Genomic DNA, 20,019 nt, shown 5'->3' on the forward strand with positions numbered 1-20,019 from the left:
TTTTCGGCCGATAAACACCACTAAACGGATAGATTCATTTTTTCAAAGCAATGTAGGCCTACAGATTTAACAGTTTTACAGATGTTTTTCAGATATCGCGGGCCGCCAGGAATGTTTCCGCGGGCCGCACTTTGAGAACCTATGCTTTAAAGTGAACTTGCACCTTGTAATATAGGCTACACCTTATTCAGAGCAGTGCCATGACAGGTATGAAAGCATGATAAGGATCACTTATAATTTTCCAGTTATTCATTTTTTGTCCACCGATTTATTTATTTGATATTACGAGTAAGATATTTGTTGCAGTGTTTCGTCTGCAGAACAGTAGCCTACAACCCACTGAAGAGATGTATCCCTCACAGCCTCGCTCAAAGATGGCGCTGCTGTGAATAAGGTCTCTTGCTTTCATCAAGAGAAGAGGGTAACGTCAACTGTAACTGTTTAGCCTCGTTCAATCACAGTTTCTTGTGGTTACTTAATAATATTTTTTGTACAAAAACAAAACAAAAACAATTTAGAGTACAGATATATTTAGTAAGACAAACCCCATTGGCTATTAAAAAGAGCCTCAGTTGGGGATTCGGCCTACTGGTGTCCCCTGAGCCCTAGAAGCAGTTATTTTGACTAAACAACGCCATCTATCGGAAAAACAGTGCATGTGTTAGATTAGTTTCTATGGTAACCTTTGAGTTCAACACATAGAGGTTCAACAAGGAGAAAAAAACTGTCCGGGGCTGATAATTTGCTAGCTCCTCTACAAAAGATTATCGTTTTTCCAAGTTTAAAAAAAAAAATTGTTTTACTAAATATAGTATCTGCGAAACGTCCGTTTTATTCCAAACTGTTTTCGTTGGCTATTAACGTTAGTCGTATTAACTTTTCTTTTAGTTGTTACAGTATTGTGTTTTGATACATTTTAAGTAACGTTATGGCAATTCCTGGCTATGATAATAAAGGAGCTCTGCAGCAGGTGAATCAGTTTTGGTCAATGTTAGATGACATGTCTCAGAAAAATCCGGAGGCCTACAGGACCTTCATTGAACGCCAGTTACGGGAAGGAGCAGAGTTTCACTCCCCGCCGGAGCCGCACGCCTGCATCCGCACTTCTGTACTGGTAAACCACCATTAACATTTAACAAAACTTTTGCTTTGACGGATTTTATAGATCTTATCAAACAAATAGACCACTGCAGTTATATGAGAGCAGTTTAGAGGCCTTATCATTTGATTTGATCGTGTAAACATGTAACTTACACATGGTATATTACCATGTTTTTGGACGTTACTGACAATAAAGAAGTGGTATTTAAATTTCATCAAACGCTATGAATGTGATAATCATTTAGTATGGCTTTTGCATCTGATACCTTTATTGACCCATGGTGCCACAGTTAAATTTAAAAATGGATGGCATGTAACTTTACAAATAATTATTAAATCATAAATTATGAAGTGAAATGAGAAAGATTTTATGTCTGATTACTTTTCAGGGACCAAAGGAGGATGTATTGTACATTAACATTTGCGGTTGGAAACGCGTACCAGCGGCCACTTCTTACAGTGATCCTGTTCCAGTGTGTGGAGGACGAATGGAGAAAGTGACAGAGGAGAAAGGTACAAAAACTCCATCTCATCATTACTGCTTTCAACATATTTTTACCAAAAGACTCACTTTTAGGTGGCATTTGTTCCGTTATGCATTGGTTTGTTCGTAGTCTTGTATTCCAAGTAACTCGCCTGTTAACCTACTTTATTTTGTCCTTGATTAACTTCCTATCTCCTTAGACTTGTTGATTCTTAAACACCTTTTTATCTTGAGACATTCTGATTTCCTGTGTGTTTTGCAGAGCGATACAGTGTTGTTGATGTGGCCTTCAACCCTGAGGTTCTGGAAACGACAGAGAAAGAGAAACATGAGAAAGAGCAGCTCCATCTTCTTGCTGTGAACTTCATCCAACAACAGCACAATCTGAGTCTGTCCCAACGCTACAAATTCACCAAAGACAAAATCAAAGGCAGCATTCAGAATATGAAGCAGCGTCTCATGTCACCACATACATCAGAATCTTCTGTCAATAAGCCACAATCTGAACCAGGTAAAATGCACATGCTTTAGAAATGTGAAGACACTTTTGAGCTTCATCTTATAGGTTTTAAGAGCTACAGAGGTTAACTAGCTAATTGTATTTAACCTCATTATGAACCAGCTGGAATGCAAATTATGTGATTCAAATGTGATTAAAGAGGTAATTCACCCTTAAAAATAAAAATTCTGTCATTGATGGCCAACCCTCATGTCATTCCAAACCCACTTCGGGACACAAATAAAGATCTTTTTAATGAAATCTGAGAGCTTTCTGTCCCTCCATTGACAGCCTATGCATCTACCACTTTCAGGTCCCAGAAAGGTAGTAAAGACATCATAAAAGTAATCCATGTGACCCAAGTGGTTTAACCCTATAACTTTACGAAGTGATGCCAGTGCTTTGTTTGTGCAGAAAACATAATTTACCAGTTTATTTACAAAAAAATTAGTTCATAAGCAGCATCTGCTATTGCTTCATAACAAGCGTAACAACCATTCACAAAAAGTGCTCTCGTGAACGTGCGTTGGAGATTAATATTTTGTAAATAAAGTGGTAAATTATGTGTTTTGTGCAAACAAAGCACTTGTGTCGCCTCATAAAATTGAGGTTAAACCACTTGGGTCACATGGATTACTTTTATGATGTCTTACGAATATGAACTAGAGTCTTGCGGGTTTGAAATGACCTGAGGGTGAGTAATTAATTACAGAATTTTCATTTTGAAGTGAATTAACCCTCTAAGTGATTCTACCGCTTTTTTATAGCCCCATCACTCCTGCAGCAGATCTCCTCACTGCGAATGGCTGAGAGTAATGAGGATTCATCCATCCAACTCAGCATGGAGAGGGAGAAAAAACCAGCCCGATCAGGTCTCATTGAGGTGATCTCCAGCACAGAATCAGACCAATCTCAGCCACAACAACCCCGGCATCATCTCACAGTCTGTCCTGACAGCAGCGGCTCAACTAGGAGCCTGAAGCTGAGTGTTGAGCTTCCTGGAGTGAGATCTGTGTCACAGTGCCAGCTCAGCATCTCTCAGGTCAGTATTCCCGGTATGGAAGCTGTGTGGGGTGAAGTTTTAATTAGCAAACAAATGCCTTTATTTTATCTTATATAATGTTTCATTATCAGTTTTTCTGTTGGGACTAAATCAAATTTTCCATTGTTCTGATTTAACCGCTCTATAGCCCTTTATATTGTACATATTTTTTAAGGTTTTTATTCATGATGTGGACTCAAAGGGTTGTTTTTTATTCTTTAGGATGATATTCTCCTGGAAGTTGAGGACATTTATTATCTCCATCTTCCATTTCCTGAGTTGGTCAAAGAGGAGACATGCATTGCAACGTTTAGTAAGAAGGAACAGACTCTAAATGTTTTAGTGACTGTGTTATGAGAACACTTCATTCTTATTAATCAAGAAACTGAGGATATAAACACCTTCCGGATTATTTTCTGAGAAATATATTGTTATATTATTATTTGTTAAGATAATTAGACATGGATTCACATTCAAGGTTTCATAATTTCAACATAATTAATTTTAGGCCCATCTCAAAAGGTATATTCTATTCACAGACAGAACCATCTATTCTTAAATTTCTTAGAACCTTAAAAGAAAATAATTATTTTGTTATTACAGTTAACTGATTAATGTTTGATGGTAAAATTATGTATGATTTCGTTTAAATAAATAAATAGAACACTAAAATGAATAAGTGAATTTAGGCATACAACATTAGAAAGTACAGTATGAAAAATGGAAGCTCATTTTGAGATTTGCTGAAGATTACATTTTGATTTAACTGTTATTAAATTATTTAACTTTAAGTGAATGTTACATGACTGCAAATGTTATGGAAATGTATAAGTATGGAAAATGAGTATAAACAATGAAATACCCAATACCGAGAAAAAAAAATAAAACTCTAATATTGGCAGATAACCAATATGACATCGATATATTGTGCATCACCGCAATTTTAGACAATTGCATATACAAATAAGCCTTGACCAGTGCACAGAATGTCTTTAATAAAAGGATGGACAAGTGTCAACTGCATTTGCATTTACAACACAAACACTATGAACAGAGATGCAAACTTGTTTAGGAAAAGTACAATCATTTTCAATGGGAATACTTCAATATGTTCAAATGTTACAAATTTTTACAAACAATGTGGTCCCTGCTTTTACCACCCTTAATTTTTGAAGGATAGTCAAGAAAGGTAGACATACTGTACATTAATTGAAAATATATTACAGAGAACGTGTGTATATGTTGATATGATATGTTCTCTTGAAATGGCATTTTTCTGGCAGGACAACACATCCACACAATGTGTGATGTCCTTGTCACAGTTTGGCAACTAACGCGACATGTTTATTATTTGTCACTGCACAAGACAAAAACTCAGTAAATAATCTTCTTTTCTTGCTCACTTAACACAATGGCATTGTTGAAACACTAGTTTTTTGGAAAACAAAATGTACCATAACTTTAATCAGTATTTACTTGTAAACTTTTTTTTATAATATTAAAATTTCATTTTTCTTTCAATCTTGAAAATGCATATACTCTATTTTACAAACACTTTCCTGATGTAATGACATAATGAACAGGTTCGGTGAGATTCACAGTTAGCACAGGACAAAGGATTCAGAGTTGCTGATGAGGTATATGTGGGGTAAAACAGACATTCTGAACGGATCGGAACCCTCATGCTCTATCTCCCCTCTCCACGATCCTCTTCCACCCATGCAACGATTTTCCCTTCCCAGCCAGGTATAACAGCATCGTCCTGAAACACCTGAAAGACGGCATTCAGTGTTATTTATCAAATACTCAAAGCACATTTAGAGAAAGACACTGAGCATTCACTAATTCAGAACACGGGGTGTGATTTTCACCTCTTCCTTCACCGTTCCAAACTCTGGATCCAGCGATTTGAAGTGATATCGGAAACAGCCATGTCTATCCACAGCTGCCTTGAAGTCCTGTAGCGTGACCTCCCCCAGCCTACCAATAAATAGTTTATATTTAGATCACGAGACTTCTATATGAAAATGCTATGTTGTCATTCTTGTAGTCACCTCTTAGGGATGTTGACTAGGAAGGGCGTGAGAGAGCGATCTGTGTAGTAGAGTACTTTGGTTGAGGCAGCCGCACTAAGAACAGGGCTACTGTGAGAATGAGCCATCTCTGGAAAAAAGAACACATATATAGCCTATATTATTTTTTCTAGTTACGCTTTTGATCTAAAATATTTCAATTGTTAGATATTGATCTTGTGTAGATTAAACCTTGCATTTTAAATTTGTGAGCAAACCGTTCTTTTGAATTGGTTCTTTTCAATGAATCGTTTCACAGATAGATCTAAATAGGTTTGAATTTGAATGATTTTTAAGTCAAGTAATCACAAATGACTTAAAAGCTTAAAAAAAATGCATTCATTGATCTAAAAAGTGGCAACCCTGAATGAATTTCTAGCTGAATAGCATTGAAGTGACTTACTTGAGCTTGATGGCCATGATTCTCGGTCCGTGTGATTGGCTTTTCGTCCAGGAGACCTGGTTGAACCCTGTGGTGGTACAACAAATCGTTTTAAAGTCGGCATGAAATGAAAATTCAATATATCTACTTTCTAAATGCCTCTTATAGATCTTACTGTGAAGTAGGCTATTCATTTGTGCATGTTTCATTTATGTTTTGACCACATAATGTTAAATCAAAATATCATAACTGGTAGTGATGGGCACTTTCGAAACACATGTTTTCGTGAAGCTTCAAAACCCTTGCAAATCAGAGCATGTATAGATTTTATTAGTTCACAATGTGAAAATGTTTCAAAATTTCAATGGTTCGCGGCTAGGCTGTGATCTCTGTGAACCCATGAACCAGTGTTTATATGGTTTACCTGATATTGAATCAACTTCATAAATTTGTAGACATTTTTAATGACGCTTTTGTATAGATAATAAAAAGGAAGAGATGCAGTTAATAGTCTCTTATTGGCCTAATTAGCCAAGCTCTCCATTAAATAAACTAAATAACATAATAAAGACAGATGATTTGTTAATTTAATATACTTTCAAGAAAACTCAGCATAAAAACACCTTTTACAAACCAATTGCTGAGTTTTCGTTGCATTTACACCATTCTTACCAGCAGGCGCCACTAACGTCTGGAATTTGAGTACTTCGAATCATTTTGCTATTCAATTGATTCAAAGCATCAAAAAGGTTTGTTTCTCACATAATTACTAAATAGACCTTCTTGAGAAAACGACAGACTTCTCTCTGGTGATGTATGCAGGACTTCTCCAATCATTTAGTCCACTTAAACTCCGCCCCTGCACCTAGGGGTGAATTCAGGTTGATTGGGACACTTTTCCCTAGTCGTCTCAATGGCAAAAAGTGTCCCGATACATTGAACTAAATCACTGCCCTACTTCTCCCCACATTTCCTATCCAGAATATTGGATACAGTTAATGGTTGACCTTGCCTTTCTCTCCTGCCTTTTCTTGGATTCTGTGATGTGAAGGCGGTCCACCAGACTGGCCACCCCCTGCTCCAGCGTGTCCAGCATATGATGCTGTGGGTCATGACCGCTGAAACTGTCCCTCAGGCTGCGCAGAGCGTCTCGCACCAGATGTAGCTCGTCCCCCTGATGCACACATTAAGCCAGAACCAAAGAACACAAAATACACACATTTAGTAGAAACTGAGCGAATACTTTTTTAAAGTGAAGAATGACATGACTCACCATTCTGTGCTGGAAAACAGTGGACGATGTGTCCATCATGTGACTGTAGCCATTATTCTCACAGCCTGACAACTGAGCAAACAATGTTGTATTAATGTAGAGCATTACACATTTACTTGAAAGTCAAATTACAGTTTATATTAAAGCTGTTTTTCTTTCTGTTATTTCTATCTGTATTTTATGGAAATGTATATGTAATATTATACAAAGCTAAATATATTTAGAAGTAAACGTCAGTCTGAGACTATAGGTGTGCTATGGCTGGAAAAAATACGATGAAGTTAATGGCTACCTCAACTGTCTGGTTACCACCATTCTTCTAAATATCATCTTTTGTCTCCAACACAACTATCACTTTAATAGGACATACAATTATTACAGAAATTGGTTGATTTTGCCCTTGTAGTTTTAGTTACCCTATGATAGCTTTCACTGATCCTGTGCAGGGCATCGTCCAGTTTTGCTTGTTGCTGCTGAAGAAGTCTGTCTTTCAGCCCAATTTCTTTCTACAAAGATAAGTGCATGTGACAAATGGGATTTTTATGGATTTACTATACAGAACCCTAGACAGGATTCTAGTATACTCAGCATGATTAGGATGAATTTGCCTACTTTGTATTCACTCAGAAATCTATTCCGTTCGCTCAACTTCCTTTCCAGTTCCACCTAAAGAACAAAATAAAGCAAAAGTTTGCAAATAAACCTTTATATATCTGATACAAAAGGAGAATAAAACCCAATTACAATTTTATTTTACTTTTCTATTAGTGTTGTTGTCAGACTCACATTATGTCCCTCCAGTTCCTCTCTGGCCATGCTGGATCTGAGCAGCTCCTGTTTGAGCTGCAGCATTGAGTCCTCCTGCATAGACATTCTCTGCTGCAAGGCATCCTGGGTAAACAGACGGACACCGAAACAAACCCTAATTATACCAAATGGCAACAAATCTGCAGTACACTGCAAAAGCTAATGTTAAAATTAAAAAAAAAAAAGATTTGAACAATTATTCATACTTCTGTGTTTATAATATTACAAATGAACACGCAATTTATTATTATATACTGTAATTTATATTATAACTGTAAACACGTTCTACACTTAATTTCATCTGGTCTCACCTTAATAGCCTGCAGATTACGTGCCTCCTGCTTGTATCTTAAAAGTTCTCTCTGAAAAACACATTAAAACCCTCATTCAATGTACAAATTGTAGTACATTCAGCTTATACTGCACATCAGCCAGTGTTTCTTTTCAGCAATTTAAGATACCTTCAGATCTAAAGACTCTTCCATACTCTGGTCCAGACGACTGCGAATTAAAATCTTCAATGGCAGAATAAAAAGGATATGTCATTACCATAATAGACTGTAAATGAGACATGCACAAAAGCATAATTAAGTGTTACCAGCTGCTGCTCTGAGCTGGTACTTTCTCCAAAGCTCAGAGTAGATGTCTGCTCGTCCTCAGGTAGTGACCCATGCAGCAGTAAGGCCTGAATGAAGACATGGGAGCATGAGGTTTCTAAAGCACTGAGGTAATGTGAGTAAAACTAGTCCGCTCGCTGTGAACATATGCTATTGCACCAACAGTGTTCCTAACAACAGTCATCACGTGATCAACCTTGGATGCTGTTTGATGATTAGACTAGCAGCTTCTCACTTAAAGCTGTATTTCCTCTTTCAGTCTTTATAACTCTTGCTTTAGAGAATTAAAGATGCCTTCTATAGTAATGCTTATACCCGGCGAATAAAAGGAGGCTTTGAAATGCTGGATTGATGAGCTTGAAATGCTTGGTCATTGGTTCTGTTTGGAAGAGTGACATTAATCATGATGGATTAGGAAAGTCTGCCAATCTGTGCAAAGTAATAATCTTAATCTGACTGAATAAACTGCTTTACTTTAACAAACACTAATTCTTTGCTTAAAATGTAGTAGTGGAGGTATTACACATGGGTGTTTCCAAAATGTTGACCCTGTGGACTCACTAGTTTACGGTCCGATGTATAAAATACACATTATGGGAGCATTCTGTCATTTTTAATGTTTTTATTTGTGAAAGATATCACGATCCTTTCCACCACATCTCAGATGATATTGGTGGAAAGAACACTTTTAAATGTTTTGCAAAAAAACGGCTGACTTTGTCTTGCTAAAGCTATAGCATTTTATGTATCCTAAATTCACATGTATCCTTAATACACAATCATATTTTCACATGATACACCGATCAAAAGTTTGCGGTCTGTAAGATTTTTGAAAATAGTCACTTATGTTCACCTGCATTTATTTTAAAAAATACAGTAATATTGTGATGTTATGACAATTTAAAATAACTGCCTTCTATCTGAATATAAAAATGCATTTTTTTTGGTATGTATTTATTCCTGTGATGGCAATGCTGAATTTTCAGCATCATTACTCCAGTCTTCAGTCACATGATCCTTCGGAAATCATTCTATTTATCAATTTGAATGCATCCTTGCTGAATAAAATTATGAGTTACTTTAAAAAAGAACTGACTGATTACAAACTTTTGACAGGTATTACTATCTTTTTGCATAATGTGACATAAAAAGCTTGATGTTGAAGAAACAACCATTTATAAATGTGTACGAATAATAACTCGCCTGAAGCCTTGACACCATTTTCCTGGTCTCCTGCATCTCCTTCTCCAGCTGTTCCTGTTGGGCACATAGCTGTTCCTCCCATGTGCAGCTTTCCTCTTTCCCAGCATGCTCGGGGCCAGGAGACGGCTCTGTGGCTGAGGATTTCACTACATCCTCTTCAAAGGAAAAAAACAACAAAATATAAGAAAATTATAGAAAAATATGTTGTGTAGGACCAAGCAGGGGATACATCCTACCTAGGCTTTGTGGTTGCGCCGTATGATTCCCCACTAGCTCTCCCGAATCTTCAGATTTGGCAATAATATACTCCTCCTTAGGTGTGTGTGCTGGACTGGATGAACTGAGGCTGGAGAGATGTTGCAAAGAATCAGTGAGCAAGATAACCATGTATTTGTATAGTCCTAATTTTTAGTCATATGTAACCAGCTGGAGTAATTTGATGACAATGAAAGCCTTTTGTGTACATAACATAAGGTATAATGTGTTCACTTTAATAACATGTAACTGGGCTAAAAATCTAGGGAAATTCCTGTTACAATTGACAGGTCATCTTTCTAACCCAGGTTTTCCGTTTCAAACCACACTAATACATCCCGAGCATTCCTAAGTCACATGTCATTCTTCTGTTTTCAGTAAAGATGAAATGAGAGACTCTATTCCAAACACCCCTAGCTGTTCCTCTGGCACGGGAATATGATATCGAAATTGAGATCTCTCTAACAAAGAAATGAAGACAGAATGAAGTCTGTTGCACTGAATAAAAGACAAAGCAGCTCTCCAAGTTGATTAGCATCATCATTTTGATCAGGACTACTAGCCAGGATTACGTCTTGATTAAGCTTCTGAGAATGATTACATAAAGCGTTGTGTACACATGCATGAAATTATAGCAGAATGCTTCTCTGAGAGGTGTCATATTACTGAATGTTGATTATTTTTACAAAGAGGAACATGCTGGTTTATTAACAACTCCAGATACAAAACATAATCTGATTGGCTCATCTAAGACCATTTATATTTCACTGTTATTTACTCTAATGCATTATGAACAATGGGGTTGTTTTGTTTATTTGCAACAGACACTATTTAATGGACACGTTTCATACCCAATTTTATATCCATTTCCATCCAAGCTGTAGGGGTAAAAAAAAGTGATTATACGCCAGTAGGAAAGTTACAAGCTACTGCCTTTGTGAGAAAAATATTATATCATTCACTCAAGTGATTCATTCAAAGCACTGATTCATTAAGGAAAAAAACGGCTAAATGTATTTACGGGTGAGTCATTGAATCATTTACTCGACTGTTTCGTTTAAAGCATGTTTTGGTTAGAAACTAAACTGCCGAATATCTTTATGAGTGTATCATTGAATCATTCACTCAGCCCCTTCATTGCAAACCGATTTTTTCAGGAAGGCCAGTATTGTGTGTTTTACTACGTGAGACATTTTTGCACCATTGGCAGTGCAAAAATAGACAAATTAATAGGCAATATTGTATTTAAAATGTATGGTATTTTAAATTAAAGTTATATTTATTGAACTGACATAAAAGCAATATTATGTGATGTTAGTCTGATTCTCGACATCAGCGCTTGTGATTAGCAGTAGTGTTTAGGTGCGGTTATATTAGCTTACACACAATTAGGTAACACTATTTTAAACTGACGTATAGTTACAGGTTACTACATGTCCTTATCATAGTAATAACAGTAAATTAAGCATAATTACAAGTAACTAACCCACCTAAACCAAACCCTAATCGTAACTCTATAGTAATTACATGTCATTAATATGACTCAGTACTTATTTGAGTAAGTATTTTAAGGTGACGTAGTTACATTGTAAAGTATAACCAGAATTATTCACCACTCAAAGTTCCTGATCGGGTGGTTTTCTGTTGAAATGACTGGATTTCGCTATTTAACAAAGTTGAATGTGTCTGCACTTAAGGGTTGTTTATTTGTTCCACTGAGTTGCTTTTTAATAGTTTTTCTATGTAAACATGCACTAGACTGACAGGTTTAACTGTTGTGCTCACATCTTAATTTTCTTTGCATTTCTCACACAACACGCTGTTCTAAAAACACGGTGCTCAACTTAAAAGAAATGTAACTTTTAAAAAACTCTAGACCTTGCGTTTTTTCCCCCCATTCCTCTTCCCTGCATCTTGCGGGGGGTTTTCCAAAGCAAAAACGCATTCTGTATGACTAGCGTCTTAGCCATGCTTATATGAACAACAGCACTCTTGCTTGTGTGATATTGTTTAATAACTGCTGCTATACAAAAAAATCACACATTCCATATTCTGTCTTTTCAAGGCTGGTGCAGACAGACCAAGTAGCCTGTTGCATAACAGATTAATGAGTCTAACATAATGAAACATTTGTATGCAAGGACAAATATTCTCCCTACTCATTTGCTCCACTTGTATGACCTCTTTATGATGTATTGTGTATCAAAATCCCATAGCTGTCAACACAGTTATGGACCAAATAGTGAATTCATTTATCTGAGCATTTACCAAGCACACAGATGGCACTGACAATATTGAAGCCAGTGATTCCCGGTTGCTAGGTGATGTCACAATAGCAGGCAACACCCACACATCAATCTCTTATGTTCACAATTGAGACATACATTCAGAGGGAGAAAACAGTGATGTGCCAGCCACTTTCACTCATTATTAAACTTCATCATATCATACAGCCACATTCAATATCACAATATTGCTGTCCAACTTATAGACAATAAGCAGTATGGCTTTTATATCCTGGGATATCAAAATTGGAATGGAAGATGGAAACAGGAAGGAAAAAATTATCGAGGGAGCTGTAGAACTTCATTCATACCATTTCATTTGTTTGGCTCCCATGATGCTATTTGCCCTTCTAACCTCCCATTCTGATCCAGCCCATCCCGTGGGGTTCGAGGAAGCAGCAGTGTGTCATCAACATAGCATACGGCACAGCGCCGGTCCAAAGAGTGTGCACATCAGAAACCGCACCACACAAATCCCAGTATCCACGTAGCTACCAGTCTAGTCTGTTGGAATTGATGATGGAGAACAGATCCCAGACCATGCAAATGTCCCGGTCCGTTCGTACCCTACCTACCTGCTTGTTTGGCAGGTCTTCCTTTGGACATCCTTAACACTCGTGCTGTAAATCCAGGCTAAATGACCTTTTGACTATTCCTATAGATTCAGCATTGAAAATCCCAATCAGAGCCAGCATGTGTTTCTATGATAAGCATGAGGTAATCCTGTTTATCAGTTCTGAGCCATAACAGGGGAGAAAAGGGCTTTTGAATGGTCTGCCGTCCTCCTTCTTGAATGTCCACGTTGTCTTCTGTGACTTGTAAGACTGCTGTTTCTCATTCTCCCTGTTTTTGTGCCTCTCTCTCGAGGCAGGTCAGAGGGATTTTTCCTCTGCCTTTCTGTTTCTCTTCGCTCCTTGTCTTCCCCCCTCCCTTGTTCCTTTTTTAGGAGTCAGACATGGTTCAGCCCAGCTCTGTTTACCCTCCCCTCCTCCATCTTCACCCCTCCCTTTCACACAGAGCGGTGGGCTCCAGGATGGAGGGGGGTGGGTGGGTGTGGGCAGGATGAAAAAATGGGCGTCTCCAGTGAGCCATGCTGTTGGTTGTGTCTGTGTGAAGATGACACGCTTTAAAAAAACAGCTCCGTTAAACTAAAAGCATGTAGGTTATGATAAGTGCTTGATTTCACTGTGTGAATTACATCTTATATTGTCGTATTATTATGCCGAAATGAGAGAGTGAATGTGTTTGTGTGTGAAAGTGAGAGAGAGGGAGAGCGAGAGAGAAAGAGGACGTTGAGTATGACCACGTCAGCTAAAAATCAGAGAAACGCATACTGTTCCACAACTGTCTCCATTGATGAAATCGTTGAAATCATGATGCCAGACTATTATAAACAATAAACCGATTTTATTTTTCTGACATTCTGAAAGGGAAATTACTTAGATGCCCATAATTGTGCAAAACGGATTTACTTTGAAGCAATTTTCACTCAGAAATTGCTTGTAAATTTCACAAATAATTACAAAGAAACAGCAAGTAACACACTGAATTTAACATAAAATTGTAAAGTAGACTGAAAAACTGAAATAGTATTTTCTTGTAAAACATAATAATCTTCCAATAATCTTTGTTTTATTTTTACATCATACACTACTTCTACGTTTTAACCAAAAATAATGATGTTGAATAATAATAATATTTAAAAAGTCCATGGACATGTTATGCATGGACATCTCATTTATCCCATAATGGCTACATTCCCAATTTGTGCAGAGCAGGGTGATATTTATTGGCAGTGGATTTGGAGTGGAATTAGAAAAACCTCAGTATTACTGGAAGAGATTACTCAGACAGTCAAGGACAGTGTTGGGAAAGCTACAATGTATCTAAATGAAGCTTAGTAAAGCTACAAGCTACTTATAATTCAAAGAAGTTAAGCCACCGTCAATCTGCAATTAAGTCAAAATTTACAAGCACACCATTTTGTTCATTGTCTAACCATTTACATTTGAATTTCCCCCATCTTGCCAATACATTCTTTAATAAAGATGTACATGAATATAATATATACATGTAAATATAATATAAAACCAAGTTGAACATGCAGTGTCGTGGTGTTGACCATCAGAATCTGCTTGGTTTGAACGTGACTTGTGTGAGTGGCGCTTTATACATCTCTACACTACAATGGACCTTTTGCTCGCAAAATCGAGTGCACCTTAAGACATTTCCTCTGATATTTCTGCTACAAGTATGACCATTTGTTTTTGTTTTTTAAAATATTAATAGAAACTGGTAATTTACTGTGATTTATTTGAACGGGTGTGCCGTCACATTACAATCTTAAAAAATCATTTACTGTAGTAGCCTATCCTTACCTTGTTTTTGAATAAATACATCAAATAGTATAGGCTATAAAATACATTTCAGAGAAACTTTTTCTCAATCTTTTCTGCTGGCCAAATATTATTTTTAATTGCTTTATATTTTGAATGGAAATAGATAGGCCTTATTGTGCATTATTGATAATTTTTTGCGCAAAAATATTTTCTCAGACCATGAGTTCTGCTATTATCATGCGCTAAGTTCTCCTAGTTCTCTAATGTAGTACCATCCTCGCTGTAGCCTAGTTAAAACAATAAACACAGCATGCCGCAGGAAAAGTGTTCAAAAGTATCACATCCACTACAAATATTTCTATTTATTAGAATATCAAAAATTCAACACATCTTCTCCGGCTGCTGCGCAGAGCATCACAACAGGTTGAAGATTCAGTGCAGATAAAGTATTATCCCCAATTTTGATAGGTTTTTAATTATTGGGGATTTTAATATTCACATATGCTGCCCTCAAAACTCATTCGCTAAAGACTTTATTAACTTAACAGAAGGTTTTGACTTAGTGCAGCTGGTTACAAGACCTACACACATGCAGGGTCACACTCTGGACTCTTATGGTCTCCTATGGACTCTTGTTGGGTGACATTGAGATATGTGTATATAGTTTTTCTGATCATAATCCTATTATTTTCAAAATGCCACTATCATTGAATACTATAAATCCCCATAAAACTGCCCACGTGGCGCGGAGGATCACCGCTGCTACCTCTGCTACTTTCTCTGCAGTGTTTGAGGAGCTTTCCCGTTATCCTGATCTTGTTTTACCAGAGCTCAGCCTGGACAAATTGCTTTATAATTTAAATTCTGTTTGCAGTACAATTTTAGATGATGTCGCTCCACTGAGGACTAAACAACAAAAGTCAACCCCCAAGCCATGGGTGGATAATACCACTCGGACACTGAGACAGGCCTGTAGAAGGGCCGAGAAGAAATGGAAAAAGGACAAAGTACAGATCTCTTATGAGATGCTTAAGGACTCCCTTTTTAAGTATCAGAATGCGGTGAGAGTGGCCAAATCAGATTACTTTCTACTCGTATAGACAAGAATCACAAGAATCCTAGAATCCTTTTCACTATTAATGCTGTACTAAACCCAGTTGTGAGTATCAACCCGACAGAGTCTGTGGCTATGTGTGAGCGGTTCTGCCAGTTTTTTATAGATAAGATATCTGGAATCGACTGCGGATGATTCTGTAGGCCAGTTCAAATACACAGGTGTGCTTAGTAAGTTTACACCTATCTCAATGTCTTTTCTAAATGACATTGTGAAGCAGCTCAAACCAATGGGTTCCTCTTTAGATACAATCCCGGCACGGTTATTTAAAAAAGTGTTTAATGTAATGGGTCCGACGCTCTTAAATCTTATAAACAAATGCCTTGAGTTAGGAGTCGTTCCTGAGTATCTGAAACGTGCACTGTAAACCCAGATTTTTTTTCTAAGTAAACTTACGAGTGATATTTACTTATTCTTTTGTTTTAACCCAAATTGGTTGACTTTTCTCGCAAATCGCGTGGAAACCCGTTGCCCTATACCACTTTAGTTTTTACACAAGCTGAAACTAAACATGTTGAGTTGTATTAACATGGAACCCTAACTTTTTACACAAGCTGAAACTAAACATGTTGAGTTGTATTAACATGGAACCCTAACTTTTAACAAGCAGAATCACAGAAGGAAAGAGAAACGCAATAACTACAACTTACTTCAGCCACAGCTGAGATTAAATCAACTGAAGATAAAAGAAGACATTAAATCTCTGAAGATCTCTGCAGAGGAGGATTAAACAACTCAAACAGCATTACCAGCTTCACATATTACTAACCAGATTTACTTTATTTAATTTCAGTTTGAATGAAATAAAGTTGTATTTTAAGTCACCATGATGGTGGTTAGTGTTTGCTTTAGTTGGGCTCTTGACCCTTGACTCTTTAATATTAGATTTTCTCTGGCTGCCGTAACTGTGTGTTTATAATGCACATTAGTTGTAGCAAAAAAGCCAAGAGAAAATGAGATCTATTGATGAGGTTGTAATCATTGTAATCAATTGTGACCTGAATCCCTGATCTGAATCAGTGTCAAATATTTTGCTGGATTTTTTTAAATTAAATATAGTAGAATTGTGACTTGACAGCGTGAGATCCAACAGTGTTAATCAAATAATATAAAGGATTTAAAAAAAAATTGAGCATTAAACTTTTTCTTTACATTATTTCTTAGACATCAAGACTCAGCGTATGACTCTCGATAATGGTGACAATAAATGAAATGCTTCATGCTGCAGTGCATGCTGGGTGCCACCAATCAAAACTCAAACACATCTCCCAGCATGCATGGCGGCATTAATAAATTATGCAGCTGGATTTTTTGTAGCTTTTTTTATGCTCAGAGTTGATCTGATTATCATGATATTTTGTTTGATTGTCTCCATTGTTGAGATTCATATGCTGTTACTTGATGTCAGTGTGCATCAGGTTTTTGTGCACTAAATATTTTTTTTAAAACAAAGTATATTATTTGATAAACAACACTGATAGATCTCATACTGTAAAATCTAATGGATTATATTATGAATAAAACAATATTAGAAACACAAGAACTAAAAATTCAAAGCATTGGACACTGATTAAGATAGGGATTCAGGCTATTATTGGGTGATGATGTCATTGTCATCATCAATAAACAGCTAACATCTCCTGATCTCATTTTCTATTGGCTTTATTGCGACAACTATAGTGCATTATAAACACATATTTACAGCAGCCAGAGAAAATCTAATATTGAAGAGTCAAGGGTCAAGAGCCCAACTAAAGCAAACACTAATCACCATGATGGTGAAAAATACAACTCTTGATTTCATTCATTTGGAAATTAAATAAAGTAAATCTGGTTAGTAATAAGTGAAGCTGGTAATGCTGTTTGAGTTGTTTAATCCTCCTCTGCAGAGATCTTCAGAGATTTAATGTCATCTTTTCTCTTCAGTTGTTTTAATCTCTTCAGTTATTGCGTTTCTCTTTCCTTCTGTGATTCTGCTTGTTAAAAGTTAGGGTTCCATGTTAATACAACTCAACATGTTTAGTTTCAGCTTGTTTAAAAAGTTAAGGTTCCATGTTAATACAACTCAACATGTTTAGTTTCAGCTTGTGTAAAAACTAAAGTGGTATAGGGCAACGGGTTTCCATGCGATTTGCGAGTAAAGTCAACTAATTCGGGTTAAGAGTGTGCCTCGGTGCAGACTTTAGAGACTTAAGAGGCCTAGCTTTGATTCCTCTGATCTATCAAATTTTAGACCCATTTCTAATCTCCCATTCTTAACAAAAATCTTAGATAAAGTAGTGTTGTATCAGCCTCAAAGTTTCTTGGCCGATTACAAAAATTTTGATATATTTCAATCAGGCTTTAGAAAATTTCCCTCCACTGAAACGGCTCTTGTAAAAGTGCTCAATGACATCTTTTTAACCACTGACTCTGGAGATTCGATAGCATTGGTAGACTTAAGTGCTGCCTTTGACACGGTAGACCATAATTGTCACAGTTCATGAATGCCCTGTCTCTTTCTAGTCTTGTGTCTTTGTTGTTATGTGTGTGTGTGTGTGTGTGTGTGTGTGTGTGTGTGTGTGTGTGTGTGTGTGTGTGTGTGTGTGTGTGTGTGTGTGTGTGTGTGTGTGTGTGTGTGTGTGTGGGCGTGGTCCGGACCGGATCATCACCGCTGATCAGCGGTAACAGCTGATCATCATTAGCGGCACCAGCTGCAGCCACTCATCTCGGCTACTAATACTCACGGTTTTCTCCCTCTCATTGTCAGATTCAGTCTGACGTGTTCGTGAGTCAGTGTTCCTGTTGGTGTCTCAGTGTTTGCTTGGCTTCGTGTCTGGATTACTGCTTCTGGTTCCATTGATCATTGACCATCACTTCACCACCACCATCGTGTTGCCCATCGAGGTCCTTGTGCCACTCTACTGCCTCTGTATTGTGTTATCTGTACCAGACTGTTACACCTCCAATAAATACCTTTTACTTGCATCTTTCCTTCCTAGTCTTCCTAGTGACAGAACGATCTGACCACATGATGGAAGCAGCAAGCGGTCCGACGATCTCTCTGGATGAGTTCATTCAGAACAGTATTACCAGAATGGATGCCCAGGAGGAAAGCCTCAACAACACGGGTCGAGCGGTTCAGGCTTTAGTGGCGCAGGTGTCCGAGATCACCCAGCAATTTCAACATCTGCGGGTCCCCGCTGCGCCACCAACACCGCCAGTTCCTCCCACACCACAGGAATATCAGTTCCAGTCAGAACCTTGCCTGCCGGTTCCTGAATCTTACTCAGGGGAACCAAACTACTGCAGAGCCTTTCTAACACGGTGCTCCATGCACTTTTCTTTGCAACCTAAAACTTTCAGCAACGAACGATCAAAGGTAGCGTTTGTTTTGACTTTGCTGTCCGGTAAAGCAGCGTTATGGGGAACGGCAGTGTGGGAGAACCAGGATCCATGCTACGCCTTGTTCCAGGCACTCTCTTCCGAGATGAGGCGAGTATTCGACAGAGCTGTATCCGGAAGAGAGGCGGCCAGAATACTCGCCGACCTGCGCCAGGGCGACTGTTCCGTATCAGACTATTCCATCGAGTTCCAGACCCTGGCGACAGAGTGCCACTGGAACGAGGAGGCACAGTGGGACATGTTCCTGCATGGGCTGGCTGACCGTGTCCAGTTCATGGTGGAGGTCGACTCGTCAGAGGCGGGAGTAGGGGCAGTGCTATCCCAACATTCTTCCACAGACGACAAGATGCATCCCTGCGCGTTTTTGTCCCATCGTCTATCACCTGCCGAACGTAACTATGACATTGGTAACAGGGAGTTGTTGGCAGTCAAGTTAGCGTTGGAGGAATGGCGTCACTGGTTAGAAGGGTCAGGGTACCTTTTATCGTTTGGACCGATCACAAGCACCCGGAATATATCAGAACCGCCAAAAGACTAAACTCCAGGCAGGCTCGGTGGGCACTTTTTTTCGGTCGTTTTGATTTTTCTCTCTCGTACTGCCTGGGTTCCAAAAACATCAAACCCGATTCTTTATCGCACATTTTTGACCATTCTGAACGCCTGTCTACTCCCGAGTGCATTTTACCCGAGACCCTATTTGTCTCCACACTCGTATGGGAGGTTGAATCGAAGGTCAAGACGGCCTTAGAAGGGGTAACGCCTCTGCCCGGTTGCCCACCGAATCGGTTATTTGTGCCGGAGGGATTACAGTCTGACGTCGTTCAGTGGGGGCATTGTTCCAACGTGGCTTGTCATACAGGAGTTAACCGCACTAGCTTTTTGGTCAAGCAATGATTCTGGTGGCCACTTATGGCTCGTGACATTCACAGTTTTGTTTTGGCTTGCTCGGTTTGTGCCACTGGTAAGACTTCCAATCGACCCCCGTACGGGTTATTTCAACCGCTGCCAGTCCCTTCGAGACCCTGGTCCCACATAGCGCTAGATTTTATCGCCAACCAGGATTTGGAGAGAGTGTTGCAATGTTTGGTATCCAAGAATCACTCCTCATGGAGCCAACAACTCTCAATGGTGGAGTACGTCCACAATATGTTGCCAGTGTCAT

General features: G+C 38.2%; 2 protein-coding genes across 2 annotated transcripts; one reads left to right on the forward strand and one right to left on the reverse strand.

Moving 5' to 3' along the window:
• Positions 1-668: 668 nt before the first annotated feature.
• On the forward strand, positions 669-5,128 carry pih1d2 (PIH1 domain containing 2). Its single transcript, XM_077208681.1, has 5 exons — positions 669-1,114; positions 1,491-1,614; positions 1,848-2,096; positions 2,852-3,126; positions 3,349-5,128. The coding sequence occupies exons 1-5, from the start codon at positions 929-931 to the stop codon at positions 3,481-3,483; spliced, it is 969 nt and encodes a 322-aa protein (XP_077064796.1). The 5' UTR covers positions 669-928; the 3' UTR covers positions 3,484-5,128.
• Positions 4,097-13,231, reverse strand: dixdc1a (DIX domain containing 1a). The gene is made up of 15 exons (XM_077208680.1): positions 12,332-13,231; positions 9,717-9,826; positions 9,481-9,635; positions 8,259-8,345; positions 8,122-8,175; positions 7,972-8,022; positions 7,640-7,744; positions 7,466-7,519; positions 7,270-7,359; positions 6,854-6,925; positions 6,593-6,754; positions 5,602-5,668; positions 5,181-5,289; positions 4,998-5,106; positions 4,097-4,897 (listed from the first exon to the last, which is right to left on the reverse strand). The coding sequence occupies exons 1-15, from the start codon at positions 12,352-12,354 to the stop codon at positions 4,814-4,816; spliced, it is 1,332 nt and encodes a 443-aa protein (XP_077064795.1). The 5' UTR covers positions 12,355-13,231; the 3' UTR covers positions 4,097-4,813.
• Between the last annotated feature and the right edge of the window lie 6,788 nt (positions 13,232-20,019).

Source organism: Siphateles boraxobius, unplaced genomic scaffold, assembly GCF_051911475.1.
Source record: "Siphateles boraxobius isolate OS27281-9 unplaced genomic scaffold, OSU_SipBor_1 6, whole genome shotgun sequence".
Lineage (NCBI taxonomy): Eukaryota > Metazoa > Chordata > Actinopteri > Cypriniformes > Leuciscidae > Siphateles > Siphateles boraxobius.